General features: G+C 38.4%; 1 protein-coding gene across 2 annotated transcripts; it reads left to right on the top strand.

Annotated features, from left to right (window-relative positions):
• The first annotated feature begins 3,320 nt into the window (after nt 1–3,320).
• On the top strand, nt 3,321–11,997 carry RPS5 (ribosomal protein S5). 2 transcript variants are annotated; one of them, XM_081939877.1, is made up of 6 exons: nt 3,321–3,458; nt 4,871–4,976; nt 5,109–5,318; nt 10,394–10,522; nt 10,605–10,703; nt 11,876–11,997. In XM_081939877.1, exons 2-6 carry the CDS (start codon nt 4,872–4,874, stop codon nt 11,942–11,944), a joined length of 612 nt encoding a protein of 203 aa, XP_081796003.1. In that variant the 5' UTR covers nt 3,321–3,458; nt 4,871; the 3' UTR covers nt 11,945–11,997. The 2 variants fall into 2 exon arrangements, with proteins under 2 accessions (XP_081796003.1, XP_081796004.1); XM_081939878.1 differs by having other exon boundaries at nt 3,453–3,477.
• The last annotated feature ends 838 nt before the right edge of the window (nt 11,998–12,835 follow it).

The raw sequence follows: 12,835 nt of genomic DNA, 5'->3' as shown, positions 1-12,835 counted from the left end.
GGTTTACAATAGGAGAAAACAGTAATAGTGACCTTTGATTGAATTATTTCCTGCCATTGTTGTAGGAGCTAGATAGCATACCCTATTGAAGCCCGGTATCCACATAATAGCACGTTAGTTTTTTTCAGCAGGATCTCTCTGGACCAGCTGCACTGGACCTGTTTTTAATATACACATAGCACCAGAGAGATACCTTTATACTGACTGTTGTTGTGGTCCATCAGCTGCCAGCAAAGCTAGCAACAGAGTCAGAGAGGAGGTGGTGGAGGGTGAACCTGGGCCAGCTTCGGTACCTTTGGAAGGATCTGATAAGAAAACAACATCGGAGACAGAGGCAGAGCCCCGGCCTTCCGTTCTCCCCCAGATGGAGAGGCAGCCTGAGCTGAGTGAGGGGGAGGAACAGATGGAGCCCATCCCAGATGTGTGTAAGTGCAGAGAGGAAAAGAGAGGAGAGCAAAGAAAAGCAATAAGCCGGCTCTCAGGGAAAGGCAGACGCAGACAATAGCCAGCCCCTCCCTAGCTGGGAAATAAATAGCAGGGGCTTGGGAGTGGCCAGTTGTCACAGACGACCATTCATTTTTAGTATACAGCAAGCAATTCAGATTTCTTAGCTAAACCAGGTTTGTTGGGACTAAATACGCTTGATTTTTTGTTTATCCATGTGAATAAAAGACTGTTTCTGCCCTTTTATAAAAAGGGGTTTGTTTTACTCACGAGTAAATGTCTTATCACTACTTGTGAAGGCCGGGTCAGAACTGCCAGAAGGCAGGCACTACACAGCTAGTTTGGGACCTCATTGAGAATTCTCAGTAGTAGATAGATAAATGTTATTCTATGGGATTCAAACCTCCCATCCGAAATTGAACTCGTAAAGTGCAATTTGGATTGCATACAATGCCTTAGTTTTTAGGAACTATCTAGATTCTGGCCTCAGTGGTTGCAGGAAAGAATATATGGAAGCTATCTTCCCTTAAACCTTCAGAGGAGTGAAATACTGATGTGAAATTATGTCATATCTCTGTATATGGGGATTTTTACGTAATTCCAATAGCTACACTTGTTTCTGTAATGCATCTGCATATTGCAATAGTTTAAGTTACTGAAATAAATTATATGGTGATGATTTAGTGTTGCCAGGGTTCATTGGGAGAACTGTGTGGACTCTGGGGACAATCTGTACACAACTTTAAGCCTTTAAAGCTTAAGATATTGAGACATATCAAATAGTTCTTCAGCATTATTTTTTGTGAAGGAGCTAAAGCAGATGTTATTTGTACAAGTGTCAGTTGAAGGGAGTTTCACTCACAAAAGTGTTTAAAAGAGCAGAAACATTCAATTATTTTCTCTAGAGAAGTCCTCCAACTCTTCTGTCACTCATGTCCTTTGTGACCTCTCATCTGGATTACTGCAATGCACTCTACATGGGACTGCCCTTGAAGAGCATATGGAATGCAGTTGCACCAATAGTAAATGGTGTTGATTACTTGGCACATGCCATGCCACTACTCTGTGTGTTGTAGTGGTTGTCAGTGTGCTTCCGGGTACAATTCAATGTGCTTGTTTCCATATTTAAAGTGTATGGCTTCGGACCAGGTTATCTGGGGAACTGGTTTATCTGGTTGGGTTGTTAGTTCTCAACCAATCTAGTCTGGCAGGATGGGCTGCCTGGGTCCCATCACTCAGGAAATGACAGGGCCCAGGAAATGTGTCCTTTCTGCTATAGCACTTGGTCTATGGGACACCCTCCCTCCGGAGATCAGGATTCCCAAGACTTGCTGGCCTTTCATAAAGTCCTAAAAAGGCTCGGTTATGTATCCAGGCATGAGGCCCCAATGTGACAAGTGTCCCGTCTCCTGGCTGTGACAACACCCATGGATTATAACAAGTTTATTTATCTGCTGTACGTAGCTTAATTTTTGCAATGTGGTGGTAACTTGTTATTTGTTCATTGCCTAGAATCACGTAATGAGATAGACGGTCATACAGTTTGAATGAATTAATGAATAAATAAATATAAGTGGAAAGTAAAAGGCAGCTTACCTTCACTTAAATAAACAGATTATGCTCCACTAATTTGAGTAAACAAAGCAAAGGAAGCTGATCTGAATGCACCTGCACAAAAAGAGGTTTTCATATTCAAGATATCTCTTGCCAATATTTATAAAGAAGTCATGGGGACATTAGGGTCCCCCGATCCGGGTTCAAAAATCCGGGCAAGATGCAACCCACCTTTAGTATTCTGTTTCTCTTGATTTCACCTGCTGGTTTTGTAACCCAGATTGGGTAGCCGACCTAAAAAGCAAGTCTATGGAGCTTCTCAGTCATCCAGGACATGGTTGCCCCAAAGGTGCTTTTTTTTTCAAGAGGCAACTGAACTTTCTGGTTTTTCTTTGAAGACGTTTCGCTTCTCATCCAATAAGCTGCTTCTTTTTTTTTTAAGTTTTATTGGTTTTTTCAAGTATTTTGGGGAAAAGGATACATAAATGTGGAGAAAAATTTTGATAGCTACATCATACGGAAGGTGGTACTTCCCCGGAGTCTTACATCTCTCTCTTATTTTATATATATATCAAAATATCATTATTACATACATATTAGCAGTTTAACTTCAAATTCTTTAACATCTTCAACCATACTTTATATCACTTCTAACCATTTCATTGTATTAACAATTGCAATGTGTTTTTAAATCATTTCTGTGACCTAAGTCTCATTGCTGTCTCTTCTCCCCTGTCTGTTGGCTGAGCCATGGCTCCTCCCCCCTTCATGTCTTGTGCACTGTCTCTTGTTTCATCTAGGCGGTGCTTCTTTTTATCAAATCAATTTGTTATCATCTTTATACATATCAATGCATGAATGGTGTGTTTTCTGGATATCATACATTCCAGTATATACACAATCTTATTACTCCTCAATATTACATTTCATTTCCATTATTTCATATTATTTATACATGCTTTTCATTATCACCCATTACTAAATAAGCTTTTTCAGCTCTGGCTGAATCTGGCACCTTTTTCAGAGCTGAAGAAGCTCCTTGGATGAGAAGCGAAACGTCCTCAAAAGAAAACAAGAAAGTCCAGTTGCCTCCTAAAAAAGCACGTTTGGAACGATCTAACTAGCAGTTCAATTACAGATAAATAAAACTGATACCGGGGAAAGGCGAAAAGCAAACCGCCTCAATAATAACATCACTGTTTTTGATAAAGTTATCAAGTCCACTTTCGCTCGCAAACCCCTCTCTATCTCGGCAACTACTGGGAATTGGAAAGGCCCAACTCCGCATGCGCTAAAGAACATCCAAATCATGCGACGACTTCTTCCGACCCTAACGGCGCCCCGGAGTGAGGATGGGCGCATGCGCAAATGCGCCGGAAGCCGGTAGCCCGTGGATAAGTCTCCGAGAAACCCCGTGCGTGGCCCTTTTCCGCCTGAGCCAGCGAGCGGCACACGGGGAGGTGAGGGGAGCGTCTCTAAGTGAGCTTTTACCTCCGCGAGTCTGTGGGAGCGGCGGCGGGATCCTCTTTGGTCCGAGGGCTGGGAGTAAGGAGAGGCTCTGAGGGAAAGGCCTTCGGGTGGAGTGTGGACAGAATCCGTTGAGAAATGAGGCCGGGGATCCCTTCAGAGCACGTGATCCGGCAAAGCGGAGAAAGACACGGCGGCATAATATTTAATTTATTCAATAAAATAAAATGTACCATAATAAAGCAACAGCAATTATTCTGAGGCGGCTTTTGTAGGCCGGTCAGCCCTCTGTGTAACTCTTCCAATATGCTGGGACTTCGTGGCTCCAACGTGGTCATGCTGACTGAAATAAGAGTTGTAGTCCTGATCCAGTATAGAGTACAATAGGAGAGGCTTCACATCTTTACTTGACCAGTAAACCTCTTTTGGGGGGGGGTTTAATTTTTGGCGCCTCCTAATTTCTGAAATGAACTTTCCTGAAAAGATCTGCTTTTTAAGTTAAGATGCTCCAAGTACAGCCGTTTTGAGAGAGAGAGAAAGAGACTTTTCAGAGCGAAGCAGGTTGTACCTGATGAGGTGTTTTTCCCCCACTGTTTTTTTATCAGCTTGTGTGATTCTACACTGCTCTTCTTTTTACTTATGGTTGTATTGCTATTTTATGACCCAACCTCCTGTCCCTTAATTTATTTTTACATATTTATTTCATCAAGTATGAATTAGATAACAGATATAAGTGTAGACATGATTATGAATACGTGAAATGAATACGAATACAAGAGAATATTAGGACAGGGACAATAGGCACACTGGTGTGCTTATGCATGCCATCATATACATGTACAGTAGGCCATTTTACATCCCCCCGCCCCCAGCTTTTTCACATTTCTGCTCACTTGTCCCTCCAGCTAATTTATGTTTTACAGAGTCAACAACAGCCTCCAAAATTTATAAAATATATGCTCTTTGGGTGATAACCCGCCACATTATTATCAAGATTTAGTTTATCTGATAAGCCTGAATTTGGAAGGAGGGAGTGCAATAATAATATATTTGCAAATATAGCTTACAACTTGAAATATGGGTGTAATGGGACTTGCAGTCTGGCCCCTAACCCTGTTAAATGAATGAGCATGTAATGCACCATGTTTTTCCAGGTACATGGGAATTACAGGCCATTTGGATTCTTTCTGATGGCTAGTCTACATCCTTAGTATTGGTTATGAATTAGAGCTGTGCAATTCAGTTTCTTCACAACTGAATACTTCCATATTATGAGAACTAATTTGCATAGCATGAATAGAGCTTTTTCTGACAGTGTCTATCCAGAAAGTCAATATTGGGAGCAAGGAGCAAGCTATTGAAGGAGGCCGATTCAGGACCTAATTGCTTTTTATTTTGTCTCTAGAATGACTGACTGGGAGACAGCCCCTGCTGTGGCAGAGACCCCTGATATCAAGCTGTTTGGAAAGTGGAGCACAGATGATGTTCAAATCAGCGATATCTCCCTGCAGGTATGAAAAGAGAAGTTGACAGATGGAATTTTGGAAGACAAAAACTGCAGAGTGGTTTTGTCTTCTGGCTGGAAGAAGAATTTTATTCTGATATTTATCCTAATGCGTGACTCTTTACTTGCATTTTTGTAGGATTACATTGCTGTGAAGGAAAAATATGCTAAGTATTTGCCCCACAGTGCTGGGCGCTATGCTGCTAAGCGCTTCCGTAAGGCCCAGTGCCCAATTGTGGAGCGCCTCACCAACTCCATGATGATGCATGGGCGCAACAATGGCAAGAAGCTCATGACTGTGCGCATCATTAAGCATGCTTTTGAGATCATCCATCTGCTCACAGGAGAGGTAAGCATGGGGAGGAAAGACTATGTTAAGGCATGGAGCAGGATAACTCTGAAATGAATTACTTGAAGGGCCCAAGAGAAGGAGAGATGAAGTTATACTTATTAGAAATAAATAGCTATAGTATGAATGAGGCATAAGCCATGTATTTGGAATTACAGGCCTGGTATAGTACATTTGATGGACAGCTATTGGTGTTTGCTCATTTTCTTAGGTCTACTTTTGAAGCCCATTAGTATTTCCCATTAAAGAGTAACATTCCACTTGAATTTTTAATTTATGGAACAGAGATGCAGTAAACAGTTTATCAGTCTTGAATAGTAGGGTGCCCAATTGCTTGCAAATATCGACGCCTTTCTGAAAGTTGTCACTAAATTAAATGTTTAATGTAGCCAAAGGGGGGAAATGACTAGTTTTGCATTTGTCCCTAACTAGATGTTAAACTATCTCCTCATTGACATATCATTCAAAGAACAGGTTGATCTTCAGCCCAAAATAGGTTAAACAATCCTGATTTAAGAGAAGTAAATTGTAAAAATCAATATACCCACAGAATTTTCAAGGACTGCTTCGTTCCTGAGCAACACATAATTTAATATCTACTTGTGCTACATCTTTAAATAGAAATAGATTTGACCTCAATACAAATACATCATTTGAATTTTAAACAAATCCTGCTTTGTTAATAAGCTATTAAACATTGCTTTTCTCACAATATTTAGTGCTCTGTTGACATAGCAGGTTTGTTTTAGAGTTCAGGTGATGTTTGCTCTTAAATCCTATAGGAAATGTTTACTATTAAATATGTAAGTTGTAGTTCCTACCTGCCTGGTGTAAAGAGTAGTTGCCCAGGCTAGAGGTCCTTGTATAATGCTAAGAAACTCCATACTTAGAATGTATTGCTGTTGGAAAAGGTGTCTAATCTTAATCTGTTTCACCCAAAATCCTTTTCTTATTTTTTTAAAAAACCTAGTATGATATTCATTGCTTCAATCATTTCACTCAGAGAAAAATACCAAATGAATAATTCATATGTGCTGAGTATTGGGTTACATGGGAGTAAGTAAGTCAAATTGTTGACTGACTTCACTTCCCACAAATTGTAGACAAACGAACATTAACATTACAAGATGCAGACAAATAAAATGGCGGCTACCTTAATATAATGCAGTCCATTGCTGTAAAGACCAAAGAGGATGACCATAAAAGAGAGACTGGGAAGATCTACTCCAAAGAGATGAGAATAAGAAAATAGATTTAAGTTTAGGGCATCTGGAAAAAGTATGGAAATATCTGAGATGTCCTTAATTCATACAGGTATAAAAAAGAAGGGGAAACACAGTCATACTTGGAGATTATGTTATCAATATACATGTAGGTGGTCCTTGCTTAGTAACTGCAGTGGGACTGGCAACTGTTGCTAAGCAAAACAGTTGCTAAGTAAAACATGTCTGCTTATGATCTTATTTCAGCTTTCCTTCGCTTTACAAACTTGCAATTATTGTAAATGTGTCAGTCCCAAAGTTATTTTTTCATCATTGTCACAACTACGACAGGTCACTTATATCAGGTAATTAAAAGATTACTACCAGTAAAAGTAGTCTTTTGTCTTCTGTGGAGTTTATTCCTTGGTCTAGTCTGCCTCATAGGGCTGACAGTGGCTTTGTTGTTAAGCCCTGCAAAAAGTTGGTGCTGGGAAACTGCCTCATGAGAAATAGAAGAGAAGGTCAAGGCAAGCGTTTGCTGGTTGAGCCTCGTGAATATTTGGTGGCAAGCATCCTCAGACTTCTGTTATGCCATAAAGTAAATAAAAGCATTTCTAAAAAGTTAGACACAGATCAGCATCAAAGGATATTGCTTGCTTAGTGCTCCTCTGATTTGGTGGCCACTGATAATTGGAGGTTTCTGAAGTTCCCCCAGTATCTTGATTGGGCTAGCATTTAGAAAGGCGGTTATGAATACTTAGCTTTTGAACATTTTAGTTATCACATTTCAATGCTGCCTATTTTATCTAAGGGATTCACGGCAGCTTACAATAAAAACATCACAAAATAAAAAAGCATAAGAAAGAATAAAGTTAAAAGTTAAGAACAGAATTAAATGATAGGATTACAGTATTAAAAAGTTTAAAAAACTGGAAACAACACCTTCAAAACAGCGACCATCCCCAGGATTGCCTAACGCTTCAGCCCCTGTGCTAATTGGCAGAACCAAATCTTAACACTTTTTGAAGGCCAAAAGATCAAATTTGCGGAGAGATCTCCACTGTTAAAGCTCCTGGGAGGGATGAACTAAAAACTCACAAAACAAAATTGGTATTCACATGTTAAGTTTTGACTTTCTCTTTTTATATGTTTAAACATCTACAGAAAATTTAAAAGTGGAAACCTCCAAGACAGGGAGAAGGAAACAATAAAAGCAAAGCAGTTACATATAGGGAATCATTTCAGGCACACATCATTAAATCTCAACCCTATGTAATAATATTGATCAGTCTTTAATAACAACAACAACAACAATAATATAATAATAATAATAATAATAATAATAATAATAATTATAATAATTATAATAATTATAATAATTTATAATAATAATAATAGAGAACTAGTTCACCATTGCTATTTTTGCTGCAGAGAAATTGAAACCACTTACTCTGCAATTATTTTATCAAACTATCTTGTGCAGAGCAGTTAATCAAAGGCAATATCTATAATATGCTAGATTACTATCAGTATTTTGACTTTAGAAGTGTTTTAAACCAAGATTTTGAATGTTTCAAAATTAATTGCATAGCCTTTCTGAGGAGATTAAAAAAGCCTTATTACAAAAAACATTATTGATCTCCAGTCATTGAACAATGTCAGAAATAAAAGGCTCTTTTTGCACTTGTTCGGGTCTAAAGAAATGGGCTTTAGGAAAGCTACCAGGTATTTATAGACTTATTTTGGCAATAGTTCCATCTCCATGATGCTGTTCACAAATTGTAATCCAACTAAGCCATCTCTGGGTCCTTATAGGGTGTGTTGTAGGAAAGTCAATTTGATTACAATACAATACAATAGCAGAGTTGGAAGGGACCTTGGAGGTCTTCTAGTCCAACCCCCTGCCTAGGCAGGAAACCTTATACCCTTTGGTATACAAATGGCTATCCAACGTCTTCTTAAAGACTTCCAGTGTTGGGGCATTCACAACTTCTGGAGGCAAACTGTTCCACTGATTAATTGTTCTAACTGTCAGGAAATTTCTCCTCAGTTCTAAGTTGCTTCTCTCAATTAGTTTCCACCCATTGCTTCTTGTTCTGCCCTCAGGTGCCTTGGAGAATAGTTTGACTCCCTCTTCTTTGTGGCAACCCCTGAGATATTGGAACACTGCTATCATGTCTCCCCTAGTCCTTCTTTTCATTAAACTAGACATACCCAGTTCCTGCAACCGTTCTTCATATGTTTTAGCCTCCAGTCCCCTAATCATCCTTGTTGCTCTTCTCTGCACTCTTTCTAGAGTCTCCACATCTTTTCTATATCGTGGCGACCAAAACTGAATGCAATATTCCAAGTGTGGCCTTACCAAGGCATTATAAAGTAGTATTAACACTTCACGTGATCTTGATTCTATCCCTCTGTTTATGCAGCCTAGAACTCTGTTGGCTTTTTTGGCAGCTGCTGCACACTGCTGGCTCATATTTAAATGGTTGTCCACTAGGACTCCAAGATCCTTCTCACAGTTACTACTATTGAGCACGGTACCACCTATACTGTACCTGTGCATTTTGTTTTTCTTGCTTAAATGTAGAACCTTACTCTTTACCACTGAATTTCATTTTATTAGATAATGCCCAATGTTCAAGTTTGTCAAGATCCTTCTGTATCTTAAGCCCATCTTCTGGAGTGTTGGCTATTCCTGCCAGCTTGGCGTCATCTGCAAATTTGATGAGTTTCCCATTTATTCCCTCATCCAAATCATTGATGAAGATGTTGAAGAGTACTGGGCCTAAAACAGAGTCTTGGGGTACTCCACTGCATACCTCCCTCCATGTAGATGCAGTTCCATTGAGGACTACACGTTGAGTGCAGTTGGTTGGCCAGTTATGAATCCATCTGGTGGTGATGCTGTCTAACCCACATTCTTTTACTTTATCTAGTAGTAGGTTATGGTCTACCTTATCAAATGCCTTACTGAAGTCCAAGTAAACTATTCCCTTTGCTTTCTTCAGAGCAGTTGCTGCAAAGTGATTGTTACAGAACTATTTTATAACCAGTGCCCAGTTTTTCTGGGTTGAAGACTGTGAGTGGGCAGAGACAGTTGGATGGCATAGTTATTTCTACTTGGTTAGTTTTAGGATAAATATTTATTCATACTCAATTGAGGGAGATTCTAGAAACTATACAGACAAAAAATCATTCTAGTATTACTGTTATTATATTGGTGAAATAATATTTGCAACTCAGGCTGTTTTTTTAAGTATCCCTGCGTTCTGGAAACTAAAGGTTACACTTGTGTGTCCCTTAATACAAGGAGGAAACCATAATATTGGAGAATAGAGCTGAAGTTGGTGACAACCAGGTTACTAACTTAACAATTCCATGATTCACTTAACAACTGTTGCAAGAAAGGTCGTAAAATGGGGCAAAACTAGCTTATTAAATGTTTCACTTAGCAACAAATTTTCAGCTCAATTATGATCATAAGTTGAGGACTACATGTAAAACTAAAGATACAATTCGGGAATTCCCCATACATAAATATTGTCTGTCACCTCACTTTTTTTTGCCCTTGGAGTTTTAGAGAAATTTCAATAATAGAATAAAATTAGTTACAGTCAAGATTATATCTTTGAATTTTGTTTACTTTTTGTTAAAATCTCATTTCAATTAAAACAATTAAAAGGTAAAGATTAAAATTTAAACATGCAGATTACTTAAGTGTTAATCATTATATGCAATGTGCTCTAGTGGAAACCGGCTGTAAAATATTTAACATTTTGGGCTATTTTTTGAGTAATGTTGGCTCTTTAATCCTTTCCCAGACTTGGCTTGGATGTAGTTTAAACCTTAAGCCTTGCTTGATCTTTGTTCCAGAATCCCCTCCAAGTTCTGGTGAATGCCATCATCAACAGTGGCCCTCGTGAAGACTCTACCCGTATTGGTCGTGCTGGCACAGTGAGGAGGCAGGCTGTTGATGTGTCACCACTGCGTCGTGTCAATCAGGTAGGGGTATTTATCAAAAGGGGTAGATCGATGTAGTCTCGGCCGGCTATTTTGTGAATATATCTCCTATGTCTTCATATAGGCTATTTGGTTACTTTGCACCGGGGCACGGGAAGCTGCCTTCCGAAACATAAAGACCATAGCTGAGTGCCTAGCAGATGAGCTGATAAATGCAGCAAAGGTAAGAACGGAAGAATCGAGAGCTGAGCTGAGCTGTGGAGAAGATGGCTCTTTGGTTTAAGAGACCACAGACCTGGGAATCAAATATATAAATCTTAAAAGAGTATTTACATTAGCCCATCTGAGACATTTCAACAAAGTCTTCTGAAAAACCCAGCAGGAGCCCAAGTGCAGTGGTGCTAAGTTGTATCTCACAGCAGCAGTGCACATTTTGTGTACTTGGGGTTTGACCTGAGTATTATTATTATTAATATTATTAATAATATATAATATATTAATAATACATTCAATAATATAGAGGTGGCAAAATGACCCTTTAGATGAAATAATTTCCTGGAATCTTTTTATAGTATCCTCAAGTGTTATGAGATTTAAATAACAAGAATAACAATCTTAAGTGGCATTTCAAACAAAAACACCAAAATTATTAGTGACCTTTAAAGCTATTTAAGAAGACACCAGTGTTTTTGTGATTGCCTGTGTTGTTGTATACAATGATGCTCCTAAAGTTATCTTTGTTGGATTAAATATTAGCTTTTAAAGTGCAGAGCAATTATTTCCTGCCTTTATTCTAGTCCTCATTGTTCATTTGGCAAAAATAGCTATCATTGCAAGTAGCCTGCAAGAATTAGCAGTAAACAAAGAATACAAGTCAATACAATTCTATTTATTTTGTTGCTCGGTTTCTTTGGTGTATATATAGTTATCCGTCTTATAAAATGATTTGGGCTGAATTAAAAATTCAATAGAAATAAACTAATACTAGTAGCAAAATTAAACACAAATTAGTAACCAAAAATTTATGACACCGAGGCCAATAGCAAGTGATATGGTAGCCTCCATCTCACAGATCCTCTGAACCTTGTGACCCCCCAAAGGTGGGAACAAAGCCACATTGTTAAGGCAAGTATCTCTTGAATGGCTACTATGTTAACATAACTGATGACAGTCTGGCATGTAATCAGTTAATTGTACCAAAAAAGTTTCTGGCGTGATAGCTGACTGGCTTTTTCAGCCATGTATGTACATGAAAAACCGCTCTGCTGCTATACCTCCCATTTATCTTGAGTTGTTTGGAGGATGGGAGAGAAGGAGCGACTTACATAGATGTTTTCAGTGATAATGTCAGATGGGATGTGTGGTTACTTAAACTGTAACTGTACTTGTTCCTAGGGTTCCTCCAACTCCTATGCCATCAAGAAGAAGGATGAGCTGGAACGTGTGGCCAAGTCCAACCGTTAAAAAGAGTTGTTCCTGGAAACCAAAACAAATAAATCCTCATTTTCATACTGTTACACTTCTTTGTGTTGCAGTTCACTTGTTGAAGCAGATGGGATTTTTTCTTTGATTTAAGGGAGTGGCCTGGTCGGATTATAATAGACATGTTATCTGGAGATTCTTTTTTTTTCTTTTCAAATAATTTTGTTAAGAGATATAAATGAATAAAAGTCAATATATAAACTACAAAAATACAGTTCTGATGGCATGAAGGGATCCCCTTCATGCCATCAGGTAAAAACAATTTTAGTAGCTTAGCACCATCTCTGATTAGCTCACCTCTTAAATTTAAAAGAAGTCCATATGCTACATCAATCAATCTTTGTCAGCAAAAGTTCAGTAAGGACAACCAGATACAACTATTTTCTTCTTTTAACCCTGGTCGAACAAGCCAATGCTATAGACTTCCCCCGAGTTTTTAAAATTATTCTTTAATCCCCTAAAAAAAAAAAGCCGAGAGGTAGTTTGCTGATTATGTGTGTATCAAAGTGAAAATTCTTCAGAACTCTTAAGAGATTCCTTTTGTATCAATAAGTAAAATTTATCCTTTTGTTTGTCATCACTAAAAACATCTTTCCAAATCTCAGCAAGGCTCTTTTGTATACCCAGAAGAAAAAAAATAATCCAACCAGTTTCCTTTTTAATATCTGTACACCTCCATTGGGGAATAAGAAACATTAGATCCATTTGCATTACATTTAAATGTCCATTCCATTTAATTTCATAAACATCCATTGCAGCTCATTTTGTTTAACAACTTCATTTAAATATACAATTTTATCAAATCATTTAATCCATTTTCTCAAAAATTTGGCTGAGAAGTATTCAAAAGTTGTCAATAAGGATTTCTACACT

The sequence above is a fragment of the Natrix helvetica genome (assembly GCF_964273705.1).
Source record: "Natrix helvetica genome assembly, chromosome: 1".
Taxonomy (NCBI): domain Eukaryota; kingdom Metazoa; phylum Chordata; class Lepidosauria; order Squamata; family Natricidae; genus Natrix; species Natrix helvetica.
The sequence above is the reverse complement of the archived record's forward strand: the minus strand, read 5'-3'. Positions and strand labels throughout refer to the sequence as shown.

Coding starts and splice junctions, on each gene's coding strand:
- RPS5 (XM_081939877.1), top strand. CDS start 4,872: ATGACTGACTGGGAGACAGCCCCTGCTGTGGCAGAGACCCCTGATATC. Junction 5,319..10,393: donor TCCATCTGCTCACAGGAGAG/GTAAGCATGGGG, acceptor TCTTTGTTCCAG/AATCCCCTCCAAGTTCTGGT. Junction 10,523..10,604: donor CACTGCGTCGTGTCAATCAG/GTAGGGGTATTT, acceptor GTCTTCATATAG/GCTATTTGGTTACTTTGCAC.